The sequence below is a fragment of the Vollenhovia emeryi genome, unplaced genomic scaffold (assembly GCF_000949405.1).
Source record: "Vollenhovia emeryi isolate VEMERY1.0 unplaced genomic scaffold, V.emery_V1.0 DF939183.1, whole genome shotgun sequence".
Lineage (NCBI taxonomy): Eukaryota > Metazoa > Arthropoda > Insecta > Hymenoptera > Formicidae > Vollenhovia > Vollenhovia emeryi.
The window spans coordinates 352,841-372,763 of record NW_011967183.1 but is presented as its reverse complement, the minus strand read 5'-3'; the positions used below and the strand labels follow the sequence as shown (position 1 = coordinate 372,763).

Below are 19,923 nucleotides of genomic sequence, written 5' to 3'. Positions count from 1 at the left end.
CAGAATTATAAAACTGAATGTCTGAAGAATTTTTGAAGTATTCGTCAAAAGTTTATTACGGCGCGTGTGACTTCCACGAATTCCCGAAGAATTACAATTCGAAAGGGCAAAAACCGTGAAGAACATTTCGCGAATTCGCTGCGCTGGGTATAGGAATTCGAGGGCCTCTGTTGCGCGATAAAAAGAAAGGACAGTTGCAAGTTCAGCGTACGCTTCTTCGATTTCCCCCGATGAGCTCCATACTAATTTCTCGCGGCGGTGGCGTCCCAGAAACTCAAACAACGTATAAACGAGCCTGATTACTTCTTAATTATGTCCGGTATCCCGCGCCGTTCTTCCGGCGACGGCGCGATTGTGCCCGGAGCGGCCGTTTCCGGTGCGGCTCACTCAGCCCGCTAACAATCCCACGTTTCCCAGCTGAAACCATACAATCTATTGCCGCGATCAACCACGTAGCGAACGGCTCGCGTATCATTCCGTTGACCCACACACTTGACGTTCAACGATCAAGTGCGCGGGAGATTACGATCGAGCGATCAAGATCTCCCGCGATACGGCGACGTCGCGGCGCAAACAGAGTCGTGTACGCTACCGAAGTGTCGCGCGACGTCCGCGCGTTGCTCTCCTCCTCCAACGAGGTATCCCTCTCTCCCTTCCTCCGGCTCCTCTTTTCTTTTTTTCCTTCTTTCTTTTTTTCCACCGCGGTTAGGGAGAAGGATTGCGAACCGGTTCGCGTCTATTTGGCTACTTTCTCGGCTCGCGTCGCGGCATGCCGCCCGCACTATATGCGGAAATAATTTGGTACACGTTGGTTCACGTAGTAACACGCAATCGTGATATAATCACGATAATCAAGCATTATCATTACGCGAAGGAAAGAGGGAGGGGGGGGGAGAGGGGGAGCGAGTAAAAGTCGTCGCGCCGGCAACAAACGAATCCTTGGAACTCGCAGGACTCGGAGGGGCGGCCCCCGGGAGAGAGGGCCAGGCGACTTTTGAGGCGTCCTGTAACGTCGGCGCGGCTGCGAGTTGACCGCGTCTCTCCCGCTCGCGGTACCGTTCGTCCTTCTCCCTCTGTCGAGTCGATCTCTCGCCGTTTTCTCGCCTTGTCTCCTCTCGCTTCGCCGCTCCGCGTCCCCGCCCTTCCACGGCGCGATGCTTTCATTTTTATCGGTGACGAGCGCGGGGCCCGAGCCGCGCCGCGCGCGTCGGTCCGTAGTGCAAATCGGATCGGAGCGTCGAAGGGAGGAGGGTCGAGCGCCTACTTTTCCGCGGAGACGGCGGGCTCCCCGGTGTCTCGTCGACGAACACCTTTTGACTTCCGACGAGGCGCGCGCGCGCGCGCGCGCACGCTCGTCAACAGCCTTGAGGCGTCGATTTGAAATAAACGAAGGATGCGCATAATGATCATTGTTTAGCATCTTCCAGTAGCCTTCGGTAAAACGTCCGGCGCACGTTGTTCTCCCACGGAGAACGCGCGGACAGGCCTTCACGCTCTTGCGCGCAAAACAACTTGCAATTAGAAATTGTAGCAAACTGGCGTAGGAGAGAAATTGAGCGGCCCCCCGGAAGGTAAATCACTCTCGATCGTCGTTTCCTGGAATCGTCGAAGACGAGCGGGGCGCGTTAATGTGTCGTCTTACGGTTCTCTGCTTATCTAAGGCATTCTTTTTTTTTATCTACAATGCATTCGTAGGCGTAAGGAGTTAACTTACGTCACGGTAACTCGGCGAGAGGAAAGAATTGACGGGCCGCGCGAGATTTTTCGCCGACCACCGAGGCGCGTCGCGCTGCGTGAAGAGGAAAATCCAACTGGAGATACAACGAGGTAACGGCAATACCTAACCGCCGCTCGGGGTCGCGAAAATTTAAATGCCCTTCCGAAAACGCGCAGACGACAAGACGGAAGAGTCGAGGAGGACTCGGGGGAGGCTTTGAAATCCGGAGAAACTCGCCAGTTCTCGGTGTCCCGAGTGTGAACTCCGTCAACTCTCGCCCAGAAAAAGGAAGAGGAAGCGAAGAAAGGGGGTAAAAAAAAACGTCGCGAGCGATCCCCCCGAGATTTCACGAGAGGCCCCGAAAAGTGCGATCTAACCTGTCGCGCGCGCGTGCGTGCGTGCGCGCGCGTCCCCTAACCTCTGAGCCGCGCGGCGGATCCGTTCGCGTGGGAAACTCGGCTTACTCGGCGCGCGGACCGCGGTTATGACCGCGTAACGGCCAACGGGGGGGCCGGTCTACGTGCGACGTTGTTGGTCCGTCGATCGTACTCGCGGATCGGCGGAGGCAGGCGCGGCGCGACGCGAGTCAGCGACGGTGATCGCGCGTAAAAATGAAATGGGGCATTGGGTGAAAGTACTCGCGGCGGCGGCGGTGGCGGGCGAGCGCGCTCGCTCGCCTGCCTCTTATATCAGATCAGTACGGTAGGCGCGCCTCGTCACAGCACGCGTCCACCTCGCGTCGTTGCTCCTCGCCAGCGAGCTCCCCCCCGATGACCTCTCCGTCGACCGCTGCTCCGCTTCACGGGAATCCTGCTCCGCTCCGCGCCCCCCGGACTATGCTGCCGACCTGGTAGCCTCGCCGTCGCTACCCTACTCGCTGTCTGAGAGCAGCTTTCTTTACCTTTCTGCAGAATGCTGCGCAACCCGTGGTCCCTTTGTGCTCTCCTGTCGCTGGCCACTCTGGCCCCGGCGCTGGAGAACGGCCTGGCCAGGACGCCGCCGATGGGATGGCTGGCCTGGGAGAGATTCAGGTGCAACACCGACTGCAAGAACGACCCGGACAATTGTATTAGGTGAGCGGCCCGCGGGCGGCGTTTGTACACGTGGGTGGCGTACGAGGGCAGGGGGAAAATTACAGCGGGTTGCTCTTCTGTCCGTTTCGCAGCGACCGCCTCTTCCGGACCATGACGGACATCGTGGTGGCCGAGGGCTACGCCGCGGCGGGATACGAGTACATCAACGTGGACGACTGCTGGCTGGAGAAGGAGAGGGACTCGAACGGGCAGCTCGTACCGGACAGGGAGCGATTCCCATATGGCATGAAGAGCCTGTCGGATTATGTAATTCCATTGCAATCTCGTTACTCTGCCTCGTAACGCGCCTTCCCGGCTGGACGACGTACCTCATGAGATGCTTGCTTTCGTTTCGCCAGGTGCACTCCAAGGGTCTCAAGTTCGGTATTTACGAGGACTACGGTAACTACACCTGCGCCGGATACCCGGGTATATTGGGCTACTTGGACATAGACGCTGCCACATTCGCCTCCTGGGACGTGGATTACGTCAAGCTGGACGGATGTTACTCGCATCCCGTCGACATGGACAGAGGTAGGTCGCACGGGTCTTCTCTCAATTAAACGAATCGACATTAAACCGACACGATATTTTTGCGCAAAGGCTACCCCGAGTTCGGGTTCCATCTGAATCAGACTGGGAAGCACATGATATATTCCTGCAGCTGGCCCGTCTATCAGATCTACGCCGGCATGAAGGTGAGCGCGCGATGCATTTTCTCAGGTCTCCACCTTTTTTTTCTTCCTCCCACGGAGGCGGTCACTGACGCGCGTCTCGTTTTCAGCCCAACTACACGCTGATCGCGGAGCACTGCAATCTCTGGCGCAACTTCGACGACATCCAGGACTCCTGGGCAAGCGTGGAGACTATCATCGACTACTACGGTAACAATCAGGACGCGATTGTACCCAACGCCGGCCCCGGGCACTGGAACGATCCGGATATGCTCATCATCGGCAACTTCGGCCTGAGCTACGAGCAGAGCAAAACGCAAATGGCGATCTGGGCCATACTCGCGGCGCCGCTGCTCATGTCCGTCGATCTCCGGACGATCAGGCCAGAGTACAAGGCCATTCTGCAAAACAAGAAGATTATCGCCGTGGACCAGGACACGCTGGGCATTCAAGGTCGACGGATATACAAAGTGAGTGGCTCGGGAGCTAAAGTGTCAAGTGCCTCGGGTATATCGGTGCGACGTACCAGTTGTCGCGAGTTAGTCGAGACGCTGGATTAACGGGTAACCCGGTCGCGTTAGCGTGTCCCAACGCTTGCGCCGCGACTCACTCATTACTTACGATTGCAGCACAAGGGCATTGAAATCTGGGCAAGGCCCATTACCCCAGTCTACCAAAACTACTACTCGTACGCGATCGCGTTCGTCAACAGGCGGACGGACGGCACGCCGTCGGACGTGTCGGTCACGCTGAAGGAGCTGGGTCTGCAGTATCCCGGTGGATACCGAGTGGAGGTTCGTAGCGTCACGCGCGACTCGTTGTCAGTCTGGAGAGAATGTGTTTCCACTGGGGATGGGGGGGGGGGAAGGTTCTGAAGTGATCGGTGATCAATGCGTAACTTTTCAGGACCTGTACGAGGACGTGGATTACGGAGTGCTGACGCCGCAGACCAAGATCAAGGTCAAGGTGAACCCGTCCGGCGTAGTGATACTCCGATGTAATCTGAACATAGACGACGTGTTCCGCTACTCGCAGTTTGCGCCCTTTAATCAGGTCTTTAAAGTTAGGCAAAATTCATTCGAATGACCGCGCGTCTAACGTATTACCTTAATTTCTATCGGCGCTATCATATGCGCGCGTGCGTGCGCGCGCGCATCACGTTCAATATTAACATAATCTAATATATAAGGAAGAATAGGAAATAAAGAATTTTGTAAACTTTACTCGCCCGCATTGTTCCAGGCGGATATCCCGTACTTGTATTCACGCTTTGCCTCCGTATTTACGTTTCTGCGTTCAACGCCGGGGACCGACACGTCGAACGGAGGCTCGATTTGTAAAAAAAGGAAAAAAATTCGTAAACGATCGATCCGCGTTACAGAGAAGAGCCGCCTTTCCACAAGAGGCACGACACGCGCGCGACTCGCCGCACGTGCGCGCGCCAAACGCGTGCGTATCTCTCTGCATTGGTCGCCTTCCGGCCGCCTTTGACGTCCGCGACGCGTCACCGGGGAGACGCGCCACGGCATACTAGAAATGTACAATCGCGGGGACGCGTTTCCCTATTACAAGCTGGCCGTACGGATACCGCGAGCCGCGCGTTCCTCGCGCATCCGCCTACGCTCCCCCCGTCCGCCCTGGCGGCCGGTAGGAGAGACGTATCTCATTACACCCACTCTCTCCTCCGCCCTTTCCTCCCTCTTACGCTGGTAATGCGTCACAGCGACGCCCGCGTCGCGCCGCGTCGCGTCGCGTTGCCTCTCGCGCGTGCTCTCTTCAACCCCCAGCGGAACCGCAGCCATTGTCGGAGGGTCGGTCGGTCGGTCGGCTCGATTCTTCGCGAAACGCGCGTAACACACCCTTCGTCGCGCGAACGTCCCGTGCGGGGAGAAGGAGCGAGCGAGCGAGCGAAGAGCAGAAGAGAGAGAGAGAGGGAAAGGGGGGAAAAATAAGAGGGCGAGACTCGACAACGCGAGGGCGATGTGAGAGGAACCCGCTCGTCGGCGCGATGAGACGCGAACGTCCGCGCGACGCCGATCTCGCGCGAGCAGCACCAGCACCAGCGCTAGTACCAGCCGACGCTGCCACCGCTGCCGACCCCGACCCCGCCGCCGACGCCGCTTCCGCCGCCGCCGCCGCCGCAGCCGCCGCCGCCGCCGCCGCTACCACCGCGCTGCTGCACCCTCTTGCCGCCACGGCAGCGTATCTCGCCGCGAGCATGAAGATTCCGCCTCTCTCATGACCCAGGTGAGCCCCGGGACGAGGATACGCTTTCGGACAGTCACGCCAACTCGGAACCGTCTTCAGCCGCCGTTCGCGTCGGCCTCGCGCCCGATCAGCGATATGGCGGCCGTCGCCGGCCCGAAACGGACTCGCGTATACGCACAGCGGCTCGGTTCTCCAATTCGTTCGAGGGAGGAAACGTACGCGCGAATTCGGCTCTTGCGGAACAGGCCGGATCGGCCGCTCGCACGGTTCTCCGCCGACTCTCAGCTTTCGGGGATTTTCGCTATTTCTCCCTCGAACGAGTCGAAGAACCGGAGGAAATTGAGAATCTCGCCCGTGCGGGGGATCCGCGGCGGTACGCGATAAACGGCTGACACGGTCTTATCGATGCCGAGCGCAAAGTGGTCGATAACTCGGCGGGTTGACGCTGGCGTTGCCTCCCGACTCCGATTACCCGTACGGTCCTCCGAATCCTCGGATTCCCGCGGCGGCCCGCGCTCGCTCGCTCGATCGCTCGCGCGATCGTCAGATCGGCCGAGTCGGACGGCCGCCCCCGGCGACGGCTCGCAGTCATTGACGTAGAGCGGCAGCTCGCATGAATGAATAATGGCGCCACATCGAATCGTTTTGAACGGTGACGCGCTCGGTGCCGCGTTACAGAGACGGAGTCGATAGTCCGCGGCCGCTCGCGTCGATTACACGCAATCGCGAAACTCCCGCGTATCCGCGCTCCCTCGGGTCTCTCTTCGGGTGCTTCCCGGCGAGAGACGCAGATTGGCACGGAGTGCGGCGCGGAGAATCGTTTTGTCCCCGTTTAATGAGCGAACGACCGAGACAAAGCGACTCGCTGCGTTTCGTGTCTTCGGGCCCCGAGTTTCCGACGGGCGGAAATCGACGGGCGAAATTCCGACGTCGGATCGTTAAAGGCGTCGCGGGACGCTCGTGGAAAAGTAGATATCGATTGATGTACTAATTAAGCCCCCGCGGATAAATTTGCTCACCCCCTCCCTCTTCCTCCCGTTGGATAACGCGACGGGTTCGAGATGCGCCAGTTGCATAATTTTTATTATATAATTCGCCGTATCGCTTCCACGTGTGTATAACATTCTTCAATGGTACCCATGTAATCTGCTCTCACAATTAATTCCGCCGCTTGTTTACCTGACATTACGAAATATAATGTCTTTACTCTCCCTCGCCATTGTGTTCCCCGTTGAAATAACTCTGATCTAATCTCATCGTACTCGTATTAGATACGCGCGATAGCGATTGCTGCACCTCGCACGCTCAATTAACACATAACCCGGACCGAAACGAGAGAGAGAGAGGGAGGAGGGAGAGACGGATGAATACGCGCGGATGAACGTGGTGAATCCAAGTTGTCACCGTACAAATCGGTAGAGGCACTCTCTATTTATCATATTTCGTATGTAGGGCGGCGCAGATAAATCGATACGCGGCACTTTCATTCATGGCTGCCTCTCTCACGGTTGGCACATTGCCGTTGCTCTACGTACCACCCACGCCGTCGAGACCAACACACTTACGTGCCAGCTACGCTACGCGGAGCGCGTAGTCCAACCGTGCTGGCACAGCGGTTCTCCGTCCCCCGGGGGGTGGCGGGGGGGGGAGGAGGGTGGCCGAACGCTTCGCCGTGTGCAATCTCGCGTTATCCTATAACGGTGAACGCTGACGACATTTCGACGATGTCGCGCGGAGCACGCGGTAACGCGGCGGACGTCCCAGGTGTATCCTTAACGGCAATGATACCGCGACGTCCTCTGTACTTACGTAGGATGCACGAAGGATGTCCTAATATACTGGGGACGTCGTTCCTGTAATAATACCTTTGCGATATCTTACAAATATTCTCAGGATATATTGGTACACGGAGAGAACGCTTTTTTAGGATCCTGAAAATTATGTGATCGTGGGACAACGTGGCATTTTGAAGAATTTCATGCGAGCGTTTTGAAATTTTACCGTACGTTCTACTGGTAAAATGTAGCGTCCTAATCCCACGCGGCGAATACACGCGGAGAGAATTTTCTCTTAAAATTTATACTGAAAATTGTGTGATCGTGGGACAACGTGGTATTTCGAAGCTTTTTACGAGTTTTTTTTTAAATTTTACCATATATTTTACTAGTGAAACGTAACATTCTAATCCCACGCAGCGAATGTACACGGAGAGAATTGTCTCTTAAAATTTATCGTGAAAATTATGTGATCGTGAGACAACATGGCATTTTGAGGAATTTTATCAGTTTTTTTTTTAAATTTTACCATATATTTTACTAGTAAAATATAAAATATAAATTTTAGTAAAATATACGGTAAAATTTCAAAAAAACTGATAAAATTCCTCAAAATGCCATGTTGTCCCACGATCACATAATTCTCTTTTACTAGTAAAATGTATTGTAAAATTTCACAAAGCTCTCATAAAATTCTTCAAAATGCCGTGTTGTCCCACGATCACCTGATTCTCAGGATAAATTTTCAGAGGAACTTCTCTCCGTTTACATTTTTAGTGTGGGATCAGGATATCCTTGGGTACATTCTAGACAGATTATTCGCGCGGTACCGTTGCAGCTAGGGCGAAGATCTCGGCGTTCGTGGCGCAAACGCCTCTAGCACACGAATCTGAAGATTTTGGCGAGCGCTGTAGAATATGGAGATATCTCCGGAATATTATTTAAGTTTATTCTTACGATTAGTCTGTGCCGTGGATGTGCGAAGTATGCCGCTAGAGCCGATCCCCAGGTCGTTTCGCGCGCCCCCAAATATCCGGGCGGTGAAAAATGTGCGATCTGGAAGGAGCGAGCTATGGCGGTGCGCCAATCCCCCTCGCGTTTCTTTTCAGCCGGTGGCACAAGTCCAATTAAATAAGTTTGCAATCTACGCTCGCGCGACGCGATCGGCCCTTAGTCCTTGAACGGACAGGCGACGTTTCGTGACGTAAGCACTCGCGTGGGATGCATTTCACATTCTATTTATAAGTCGTTGTCATTAGTAGCATGTAGACGAGTCTTTCTTTCTCTCGCTCCGCGCGACACAGACGCGCGGTAGCCTGACAATAATTGAGCCGTTGAAATTGATTGGAAAGCGAGGCGCGGCGGACGTGGATTACATTTCACGCGTCATTTCTCCGTTCGAAAGATTTGACGATCCCCAAAGGGGATTATACGAGGGTCTAAAGCCCGTGTCACGCTATGTATTGTGAGATCGCGGATCCGCAATCTCGGTCCAAGCCGCGATCCGAAGTGTGACACGGGCTTAGGAGCAGGGCATCATCCCCCAGCGACGTGTCAGAAATGAATTGAGGCGCTTCCGCGTTCGAGGAATGGACTTATTAGACGTGGAGTTTAGTTCTCCGCGATAATCGCATCCCTCGGAAGCGAGCAACAGCGCGCACGTCGATATTACGTCGACGTACGTCCGCCCGCCCGTCCATCCGCCGCGCCGGCGACCGTCCGTTCGCGTTGAGCGACGACGGTTGACATTAGTCGTCGCGCACGAGGCATCTGGTGGCATCCTTAAATTAGTTTAACTAGTGCATCGCGAGAGAGGAGCTAACCCAGTTATGCGAAAGGGGGATATCGAATAAATTCAGCGCGCAGCCGCGTATATCGGAAGCCCGCGAGCGACAACGCGCGCACACACACACCCGGCCCTTCCGGCGCTCGCTCGCACGCGACAGCGGCACGAGGGGTGCCACCGGGGAGGGTTGGATCGCGGCAAGTCGGCTCGGGGCGGGGATGAGAGTGCCGCTGGCTCTTTGAAGTCGGTCCACCTGCCTCCGACGGCGTTCGCCACGGCACACAATGCGGGGGTGGCGGTGGCGCGAGTGGACGGCAGCCCTCGCGCCAGCCGGATTTTCCGCTCGGTGACGCTCGCCAAAGGATCTATTTAAAGGACCGGTTGTCCATCTCCCCCGGTCGTCTGGCGTCTTCGATCGCGACTCCTGACTCCCGAGCTCCCTTTGAAGACGCCGCAGATCGGCGCCTCCCCTCCCCGGGTGTTCCCGGTCATCGAGTTCGCCCCCGAGCGTGCCTCCCCATGGAAAGGAGCGTCGTCGAGCTCATGACGTTCCTGGATGTCTGCCAGCTCTACCTGCACACCAGAAAGAAGTCCCGGAGCCTCTGCACGCTCTGGGCGATCGTGACGTTCATCCGCACGGAGGACACCGGCGACTTCCTGCGATGGTGCCGGGTGTACACGGTGCCCCGCCTGCGGTACCGCTCGGATCGCGCCAAGAAAACAGAGAACGCGGAGAAGCTGCGGCCCGACAAGCTGCTGCTCAGACTGCTGCAGGAGATCTTCTACTGCGGCTGCCTGCCGCCCTGCGAGATCGGTCTATGAGCGGAGACGCGACGTGGGCTATCGCTGCGCCGAGTAAACGTGCGCGAGGCAACGCCAGAGTCCCACGCGTTATTCGGCAGCCGCCCGCCGCAACGGGCTGCGGTTCTAACTGTTCTAAGAGTCGACGAGATAGCGCGAGTAATGGAGATGTGCCTCGTACGACTGGATCTTCAGTGTCTGATGATGTTCTTGTGCGGACGTTTCTTGCCGACTCAACACTGGCGAAACTGCACGGAGAGAATCTTCTCTTAGAACGTAGTCCTGAAAGTCGTGTGATTGCGAGCCAGCGTGGCATTTTCAGCAACTTTGCGAGGGTCTTTGAAAGAGTGAGAACGAGCGTCCACAGGCAAATGGCCCCATTCTTCTCGCACTCGATTTGTCAGTCTCAGAGTGTACCTACGTAATGTTCCAGAGATGTCGGGTACACTCTGAGACTGACACACCTGCGATCATCTTGACGAGACCTTTCGTACCCACTTTGTGACCAAAATTGAATGCGAAAGAAATGGGGTCGATCTTGGTCTCACTCTTTTACCATACATTTTTACTAGTAAAACGTGTACCAAAAGTGTAATGTATGGTAAAATTTCAAAAAGCTCTCATTTCACAATTTTTTGAAATGCCGTGTTGTCCCACGATTACATTTCGATAATTTTCAAGACAAGTTTGAAAGGAAACCCGCCGAGAAACACAGTCTCAAACGCGCGTCGATAATCAATTTAATAAAAACGATACTAAATAAGCGTTCATCCTTTCAAGAAATTTCTTCCTCAGGAACTCTTTAGAGAAATTGCGAATGTACTGCGAGAAATGCCGTCATATAAGTAACTCGTTACACTTTAGCGTAAATAACTCGGTATCCCGGTGGATCTCCGCGATTCTGAGAGATTGTTTTCCCCGTCTTCGGGCGCCTTCAATCTCGGGACTTCAGTCGCTTTCCGATCGACTTAAAGAGGTAAATGTTTCTGTGCAGCATCGTGAGCGCGCATGTGGACGAGGGTAAATCACCTTAGCGAGAGGGATGTCTGAGAGCGACGGAGAGCATGCAGCTCGCTCGGTGGCCTTAGAGCAAGCCTACGTCCACGAAGTATACGAGCAATGTGCCGAGAAGACCACGCAAAGTAAACACTGGCCACGAGTATATCAGTTCCTTCAGGAACTCGAACCGGGTGCCCTCGTCTGCGACATCGGTTAGTCCAAAGTGTACTTTGCGCTTTTTCTTTAGACAAATAAGTTGCGTTGACTGCCTCGCAAACGCTCGGGTGTGCAAAATTCTGGCCCAGTATTCATCGCATAGTTAACAGAGTTTGCGTTCCGCGTGCTTTGTAATATTATATTACCTCTTCGTCTCCACGTAACAACGTTATGTCGGCATCATCTAGGTTGCGGCAACGGAAAATATCTCAGCGTAAATCACAGCATTTTCAAAATCGGGGTGGACCGATGCAAGCGTTTCACGGACATCGCGCGCGAGAAGGAAAACGAGGTGCGTGTGTACATATCAATTGTATGTGGAATAGAAGTTTTCCTATTTTTTAACTACTTTAGTCTCGCTTAATCTCCGTTTTACATTTCGCAGAAATTGCATTTTCTGCGGCAAGTTTGCGCGGGAGCTGATTTCGAATTAATTCGCGCGAATGATTCACGGTTGAATATTCACGGAATCGCTTGTTTGTGTGCAATAAGGTTCTGATCTGCGATAATTTGGCCCTACCATTCCGAGAAGAGAGCTTCGATGCGGTGCTGTCGATCGCCGTGGTGCATCATTTCGCCACCACGGAGAGGAGGGTACACGCGTTGAAGGAGCTGGCGCGGGTCCTCAGGATCGGGGGTCGACTCGTTATATCCGTCTGGGCTATGGAACAAAAGCATAGGAAGGTAAGAAGAAGTCCCACCTCTTGACGAATTTCTAATGAATTTCTCCCTTTGCGAATTACATTATTATATTCGCAGTTTGAATCGCAAGATGTTTTAATACCGTGGCCCAAATCGCATTGCACGAGCGCAGCGTCAGACGGGACGAAGCATTCGGGTGCATCGGACGGTAACGAGAAGCGAGATGATGATGCTGCACAGAAATATCCGTCATTCTCCAAGAGGTGAATTTTTGAATAAATTGTCTCGCCGACGTTAGGGTTGATCGTAACGCGTTCAGCCTCGTCCTCGTGCAATTTCCTGCAAATATGTAGGTCGTAACTCTGTCATGGTTTCTTGTTCCAGAAATAGCCAACGAAAATGTAAAAGCAAGAGTTATTGGATCGATCCGATATTCAGCTTGTCACCATCCACCAGTAGCCTCTCTAGCCCGAATGAGACCTGCTATAGCTGTTTCCGGCGAGCGTTGCAGGTAACTAGATGAGTGAGTGAATGAGCGAAAGAAACAGACAGAGAGTGATTACCAATAAAGCTGCAACATTTTCAGCTCAAACATCTGAAAAATTCACTGAGGTGGTTTTGACAGCATTTGAAGATCTTCCTCTATTGATCTTGTTTTACTCTCAAATTCATTTGATTAAATGTCAAGAGTCGTTCACTTCAATTTTCTTACCTGACCGCTGTCTACTTTATTTTGAAAACCAAAATCAGGTCGAAAGAATTGAATTCCTCCGGTTTATTTCGACATTATATTTATGGTGTATTATGCAGTTATTATTGTTACCCACGATTAGCAGGTTTGCACGATCATTTTCAGAAATTAGCGAGGAGCAGACGCGGAGGTGGCGGTCGCGCATGGTTTCCTGGAAGTTGGCAGAGCGGTACCAAGAGTCGGCGGCACTACGATCCCGAGGACTCGACCGATGTGGACGAGCTGCCAATCGAGCTGCGCCGTGTCGAGACCACACACACGCTGACTGTGACGAACAAGCATTCCACGGATACGCTAAGCATCAAATCCAAAAGCTTGGGCGATATCCTGGAGATCGAGCGGCTCGATTTGGTGCGTTCCCGGTCCAGCATCCCATTTTACTCGACGTCTGAACTGATCCTGGACGAGCGATCAGTTTCGTCATCGTCGAGCGGCTCAAAGCCGCGGCTGGTGAAGCAGAAGTCATACGTGGAGGAAATCGGTTTGGAGAATCTTGAAGACACTGCCATTGAAAACCTGATCAAGGACCTCCCGGACTTCTCCTACCAGTCGTTGCGCAAGCGCAACGTACCGTTGAAACAAAGCTCGATGAACGAGGAATTGATGTCGGCGGAACGGCTGGAGGAGAAGGAACGAGTGCGTCGGAACATCATGAAGCAGGCGTCGCTGAACGAGGAACTCATCTGCAAGTGGCGGACGTTCGAGGCACTCAAGGATTCGATCAGCCCGGTGAGCGCCAGTCGGCGCTTCCAATTGCTAAAGAACGGACTCACCAATAAAATCAAGCGCTCCACAACGAATATCGAAAAGGTCTCTAGCATGTCTATCAAGAATGGTTTTGTTCGAATGCTGCAGGGATGGAAATCCTGCGAGAACGAATCAACGTCCGCCGCGACGGCGGAGGCAACGACGAAGTCGAAGTCAACGGACAATAAGGTGCAACCAATAACTGTGGTGAAACGTAGCATCGAGGGTGTCGAACGTCGTCTCTCACGCGAAGACGGCTCGGACTCGTCCAAAGACAGCAGTCTGCAGAGCGACACCAGCGTAGACTCCGAAGATAGTTTCGCATCTGTGATTTACGTGCCGAAGCAGGACGTCGCTGTCCCGGCACCGCCGGCGTCGTCCTCGGTCAATGAGGTTCCTTCCGCGCCGCGACCGGTGGCATTGCAGCTTGGCACAACGTCGGCACCGCCGTCGCCGCGTGTCAAGCAGCCGCTGGACGGTGGTCAATCGTCTAGATTCAAAGTGATGAGCGTGTCGCCATTGCTGAAACAGCAATCGACGGGCACGAATACGAATACGAATACGAGTGTAAACACGCATCTTGATGACGCGACAAAGCCTAGTGTGCCGACCGTCGACTGCGAGGAAGCGTCCGACACTGTACAGGCACCGGCCTCAGGAAAATTCCAGCTCATATCGGAATCGGTGGAACCAGACGTAGAGCCGGACACCACGTCGTTGATACATGCCTTCAACGACGTCAACAAGGTGGTCGGTCGCGAGCCGATCGCGAGCGAGGACGACAGCCGAAAAGCTAGACTGAACCAGATCAAGGAGCTGCTCATAGCGAAGCCGGGCTTTGCGACGCGCGCTAGACCGTCGTTTCCTTTGGTAAGGCGTGCCTCCACGGCGGCCTCGGGTCGTCTGGAGACAGTCACGAGGATTTTGCCACGTTTACTATCCCTGGAATTGTTCAATCCGGAGACCGACGACTTGGACAGCGACTCCAGCGGCGTCTCGTCGCCGGAATCAGTCGGCTCGGTGATCAGCGTCACGTCGGACGAACGGTACATCGCGAGGAGAGAGGCCGAAGGGAAGAGAAACAACGCACAGACAGACGAGAGTCTTTCCAAGTCGAGCGGTGACGATGTATCGAAGAGGACGAAAGAAACGGAAAGCAGTATACGTGACGACGAGTCGTTGAGTATGAAAACAACAACGTCACTCGAGGATTCGAATACACCTCTGGATCCTCCGCACGACAACTCGTCCGGCGACACGGAGGACGACACGCCTCTCGCGGAAACCGAGATGACGCGCGACACTTGTCAAAATAACTTCAAAGCTGACACGATCGGTCCCATGTCGCGCATCCTTCTGGACAGCGGCAAGTCCATCTCCCCGCAGTCTATGAGGCTTCTCGAGGCCGCCGCCAACGTGGCGAGCTCGCTGGAGGACGCTGTGGAGACAGCGATTCAACGCAACGCCCAAGTAGAACAATTCTCGCAAGTAGCACAACGGCGAAACAACGATGGCTTCTGGTCGCAGTCGAACCTGCGAACGCGAGCGTACTTGAAGCAGGATTGTAAATCCGCTTCGGTAGATTTGGGCGGCTACGCTGACGAATCGAGCAGCGATCTTATACGAGATATCAGTCGGTACTGCCAGAACTCGTCGTTCGATTTTCTCGAGGTCTGCCAGACGTCGAGGACCACGTCGTCGTCGTCGGACGTCGCGGAGAATAACGTGGACGCGGAGTCGGACATCACGGCCTGTTGGGACGGATGCAATCAAGTTCCCAAGGAGACTTCGTGGATCGTAAACGAAGCATACGACAGTAGTGGACACGACAAGTTCGCCAATGTGGTCCAATCCAAACTGATACCCAAATCCTCTAGATCTCTCTGCGAGGATGTCGTTTTGGAGTCTGAATTCGATCGTAAATTTCCACGCGATTCCAAGTACGAGGTTGAGCTCGAACCCGAGCCCAAAGCTACATTCATATCCAAATACGACGAAACGTTTAGAGTCAATCGCGAATCCGAGGAGAAATTGAAAGCTGAAGTCGACCTCGTATCTAGATTCAATCCCGAGTCCAATAGTAATCTCACGAATGGTAGCAAAAAGTCGTTTATCAATGCTGAAAGCACGCTCAATCTCCAATCGGGAGCAGGACGTAAATCCAACATTAATCAGGAGCACTGTCGCTCCGCCAACACCTCGTCGTTGTTGCGCAGCAACTCGGACGACGCATTGGACTTCGTGATGGTGTCGAAGACGGGCGAGTTCGAGTGCGAGGAAGCGGTGGAGAGCTCGAAGGCGGCCGGGAAGTGGCGTTCCTCTCGGAGCGGGCTGTCGATGGACTTGAGCGACGTAGGCGACTCGCTGATGGAGAACGCGGCGACGAGCCTGAGCGACGGCAGCCAAACGGCGTCGACAGCGAGGCTGTTCACCGGCAGCACGGTGTCATTGGTGTCGAATCCGAACGTGGGCAGTACCACTCGTCGGTGCTCGGTGGAGCGACGCAGACTGCAGGAGCGCGGCCGTTCGTTAGACGAGATGTCGAGCGACGCGAAGAGGCGGGACACCGCGGGCTGCCTGGTCACCGCGAGCACCGACACCCTGAGCAACGCCTCGTCCCAGGAATCGTTGCCCTCCGATCGCGGCGGCGGCTCCATCACCTATCACCAATATTATCACGTCTTTCGGGAGGGCGAGCTGGATCAGCTGATCAACAAGTACGTCGAGAACCTGCATATCATCTCATCGTATTATGACCACGCTAGCTGGTGCGTCGTCGCGGAAAAAGTGCAGGTCTGGACTATATGACTTCGGATACGGATCATCGTATGAAGGACCAGCGGCTGCCGCGACTCGCTCTCGGCCGTCTTCGCCAAGCTGTACCCGGGTGTCTCGATAGGAGATGTCAGCAAGAAGGGATCAACTAGGTTCAACTTTAATGAAAATTCGCATCTGCTTAGTTTCACTTTTCAGTCGGAAATAGTTCCCGATTTACTAATTCAAGAAAATGAGTCGCAGACCTGAGAAACTGGGAATGTACAATTCCCCGAGTCCTTTGATTTTTTTATGTCTAACACGGTTCGCACCACTTAGGACTTGGAATACGAAACGGCGTGTCGGAAAGAATTCTTACTTTCGCGATAAGAGTACTGATCCCTCTTTTTTTGGGGCACACAGTACACTCCGGTGGGCGAATTGAATGCGGTTAAGCGCGCGAAATTCTCGGTTCGAGTGCGTGGTTTACGACTCTAAATCCGTAGATCTAAGAGTCCAAGGATCTCAAAATTCAGGGGTCCAAGAATCCAAGGATTTCAAGGCTCAAGGATTTCATAATAATCCAAGTTAACGAGTTGACTTTCTAACGGTCCGTTCTGAAAAACTCTGCGACGACCTATATCGCTATTGAAATATCGCTTTGCGCTCGTTGAACATTCCTTTCACGTTTATCTCATCAAGATATCTCTGTCCGTGATGTCACTGAAGTGATGCAGGAATATGACTTTAAGGATTAACGGTAGAAAGTAACGAATCAACATTGCATTAAATTGATATGTCATGTAATATCCGTCGATAAAACGGCATTTTTTAATTTTCTTTCGGTACTGTTAATCGGCTTGTATTAATTGCATAAATGACTTTCCATGTCCACGGCTCGTTTGGCTTTAGCCTCACTTCAGGGACGTTCGGGACCGCTCATTTCATTTATCGGACTCGCACATCTCGGAACAACGATTGCAGAAAGCATGATTCTTCGAGGACGCATCGAAGTAAAAGAGGAAGGAAACGTACTGTTTGCTCGAGGGGTGTTAGTTTTCTCGAAGAGTGGTGCGATCTGAATGTACATGCGTTAAGCGTAAAAGTTCAGAGAAAAAAAAAACATTCAGAAACGGCAATTGGCTCCCGGCTGCGGGGCGTATTTTCTAGCTTCTCGAGGAACCGACAATATCCGAACGCTTGAACGTAGATATACCTCAATAATGCGAACGTTCCACTTCCAGAAATGTATACACATGCATACTATACATGCATACGTTTACACACGTGTTTACGTACATTGTACACGTACTAGGGTATCTCTTATTTGTAGAAAAAATTTTACACAATGAATTGCATCGGCGTATTTAGCTGTCGGCGTTGAAATTGACAGCGAAATTAGATACGACGTAGAACGGCGACATTTCCAACTCGAATGATTTATAGAAGCAAATAAAATGTAGAAAGTGAAATGCTTGCGATAATCGGACAAGAGCAAGTAAGGGACATCCTGATACACATATCTATTCACACACATATATACACACACACACACACAGAGAGGTATACATATACACATACGACATACGTACGTACATACGTGATACATATACTATATTAGGATATAAGGATTCAAGGATCCAACGATCCAATGATCTAAGGGTTGAATGCTTATATCCTTGGATTCTTCGCCCTAGGTTTTTCGATTCCTCAGATTGGTTTTTTTTCGTTTTACAGTCTTACAGTCTTACTCATTAACGCCTGGACCTGCATTTTTATCATCGTTTTCCTCATCTACACAGATCTCCGAGTTCCAGACTGTATGTATTGCACTACCACAGACTTCTATTGAAGCTGTGTGAACTGCAGCCTGAAACTCATCAATATAAAGATTATGAAAATGTGAATCCTAGTAAAACTGAGGTCCAGGCGTTAATTAACAAGACTAGGAATCACTGATGCCTTCCCACGTGAGCTTCTACATGTGCTTAAATTCATTCGGGGAAGGCAACGGTGATTCCCTAGTGTACAGCACTTTTATTGCCGACCTCCTTCGTTCCGTGAGTGCTCACCCCTTTGGAAAGTCCTCAGTTTTCCCCACGATCGTACTCCAAAAGTCCCCCCAGATCCCTCAACATTTTAGTCCGGGCAGTCTCTTTGTATAGATCTGTAATCCTTTTAATCCCGAGACACACGAAAGATTTTAGCGTGTTGTTACATTTGACGATTTTTTTAATTCGTACAGCAAGGCATTTTCGACTGAAGATCCAAGGATCCAAGCATCCGTTTATCGGTATACTCACACGTCGCATAGAGCAGGGCATAAATGTAATCTAAGCTTCGTTATTTTTATGATCTCAATTAATTATCGTAGTCGAGAACCAAGTTTTTATCGCGATACCCTTTAACCGGTGAACCGGACGCCGATCCTGTCGCGTCAGACACCCGCAGTGAAATTGCCGATCGACTCCACACGTGTGATACCGTAGGATAAATTCTCATGAGATTGTACATCGCGAAAGTGATAATGAATACTCGCGTCGGATCGCTAATGTTAACGCGATACTACATTAAGAACTTTTTAAGGTCAGAGCGGGAAACCTGTCCCTCGCAGTTTTCGGCGCATATAACATGCGGCAGGAAGGAAACGAAAAGGAAAAACACAACGGATGAGAGCGAGCTTGGGATTACTGGTTAAAGGGTGACTCGATCGAGAGGCACAGGCTGCTGTTTCAGTTTCCAGAGAACCGTTTGATTAGTCAGACGCATTTAACAGGTAGTCGACGATGTCTTTTTTTTCTAATTTATGGAATGAGTTCCATTCGTATACTCGTTTCGAGGAAGGAAACGCGTATCAGAAGCGTGCGTGCGTGTGTGTGTGTGTGCGTGAGAAAGAGAGAAAGAGAATAAAACGGTGTAAATATGTAAAATAAAGTGTTCCTGACGTAAACGCACAGAAGATCGTCAGAAGGCATAGTTCCAACAAGCGGCAATTTCGCACGAGAATTCTCTATCAGCTAACCCCGTTCCTCGTCTCTCCTCATCATCGTACAGATCCCCCGAGACGAAACGGGAGAAGATTCGGTTTTAACAAGTAAATAGCGACGGCGACGTGTTCGAGCCGGGACGCCGCGGAATAAATTGCGGTAGTAGAGTCACATTTAATAAGTCAACAAGACCGACATGTGCTTGACGCAGAATAAATATTGACTGTCCATTATTAGGCACGAGATTCCGTTCAAAAATGTCAATATTGAAGAATTACTTTTACGACTGGACGCCGGGAAGCGTCTTAACTTCGAGCCAACTTGGACGAAACTCCGATTGACTTAATCGCCAGAGTTGCCCGCGGTAAAATTTCAAACTGTAATTTTCGCTGCCCGAGGTCCAGCGTCTTCCTTTTCGAGAACGACGAAAAATTAATTATTCCATTCGCGTTAACGAGATTACGGGTATCGTTCGAGACCGGTTAATCGCCGAGTTAATCGGAGCTTGGTCGAGGTCGGCTCTTACCATTTTACTTCAATCAACGTCTCTTCCCGTAGCTACAGCCCCAATTAGAGAAAACTTAACGAGAATCTCGTAATGCTTGGTCGACGAAATTACCTCGCAAGATAAACGAGCGATCCCGAGATACGCGCGGATGCTCGGAAAGCGGAAGTAATCCGGTGCCTTTCAAATAGCGCACGATAACGAATTTTCGTAGCTCACCGGCACCCTGGAACATACCGCTTTTAAAACTAGTGAACACAAGTCAGAAATACGAGTCTTTGTGTCTTT

At 52.4% G+C, this 19,923-nt stretch overlaps 2 protein-coding genes across 7 annotated transcripts in view; both read left to right on the top strand.

The window, feature by feature from the left end:
• Positions 1 to 4,687, top strand: part of LOC105562785 (alpha-N-acetylgalactosaminidase) — an 8,266-nt gene extending 3,579 nt beyond the window's left edge. The window contains exons 1-9 of one of the 5 annotated variants that reach the window (XM_012013854.1): positions 1,249 to 1,571; positions 1,696 to 1,827; positions 2,629 to 2,790; positions 2,883 to 3,057; positions 3,150 to 3,324; positions 3,394 to 3,488; positions 3,575 to 3,934; positions 4,094 to 4,258; positions 4,371 to 4,687. In XM_012013854.1, the coding sequence (XP_011869244.1) occupies positions 2,630 to 2,790; positions 2,883 to 3,057; positions 3,150 to 3,324; positions 3,394 to 3,488; positions 3,575 to 3,934; positions 4,094 to 4,258; positions 4,371 to 4,550 (1,311 nt within the window). In that variant the 5' untranslated portion in view covers positions 1,249 to 1,571; positions 1,696 to 1,827; position 2,629 and the 3' untranslated portion in view covers positions 4,551 to 4,687. Of the gene's footprint in view, positions 1 to 1,248; positions 1,572 to 1,676; positions 1,828 to 1,926; positions 2,028 to 2,628; positions 2,791 to 2,882; positions 3,058 to 3,149; positions 3,325 to 3,393; positions 3,489 to 3,574; positions 3,935 to 4,093; positions 4,259 to 4,370 lie in introns of those variants that run through there. The other 4 variants (XM_012013855.1, XM_012013857.1, XM_012013856.1 and 1 more) reach the window with 4 other exon arrangements.
• A 5,628-nt stretch (positions 4,688 to 10,315) lies between these two features.
• On the top strand, positions 10,316 to 18,045 carry LOC105562784. 2 transcript variants are annotated; one of them, XM_012013852.1, is made up of 7 exons: positions 10,316 to 10,381; positions 11,029 to 11,245; positions 11,438 to 11,541; positions 11,742 to 11,933; positions 12,009 to 12,154; positions 12,276 to 12,402; positions 12,748 to 18,045. In XM_012013852.1, the coding sequence occupies exons 2-7, from the start codon at positions 11,077 to 11,079 to the stop codon at positions 16,195 to 16,197; spliced, it is 4,188 nt and encodes a 1,395-aa protein (XP_011869242.1). In that variant the 5' UTR covers positions 10,316 to 10,381; positions 11,029 to 11,076; the 3' UTR covers positions 16,198 to 18,045. The 2 variants fall into 2 exon arrangements, with proteins under 2 accessions (XP_011869242.1, XP_011869241.1); XM_012013851.1 differs by lacking the exon at positions 10,316 to 10,381 and having other exon boundaries at positions 10,734 to 11,245.
• Positions 18,046 to 19,923: the final 1,878 nt, after the last annotated feature.

What these genes read in the sequence shown, in the direction of transcription:
- LOC105562784 (XM_012013852.1), top strand. Translation starts at nt 11,077, where the DNA reads ATGTCTGAGAGCGACGGAGAGCATGCAGCTCGCTCGGTGGCCTTAGAG. An exon ending in TGGAACAAAAGCATAGGAAG is followed by an intron (nt 11,934 to 12,008) that starts GTAAGAAGAAGT and finishes TTATATTCGCAG; the next exon opens with TTTGAATCGCAAGATGTTTT. An exon ending in GTTTCCGGCGAGCGTTGCAG is followed by an intron (nt 12,403 to 12,747) that starts GTAACTAGATGA and finishes GATCATTTTCAG; the next exon opens with AAATTAGCGAGGAGCAGACG.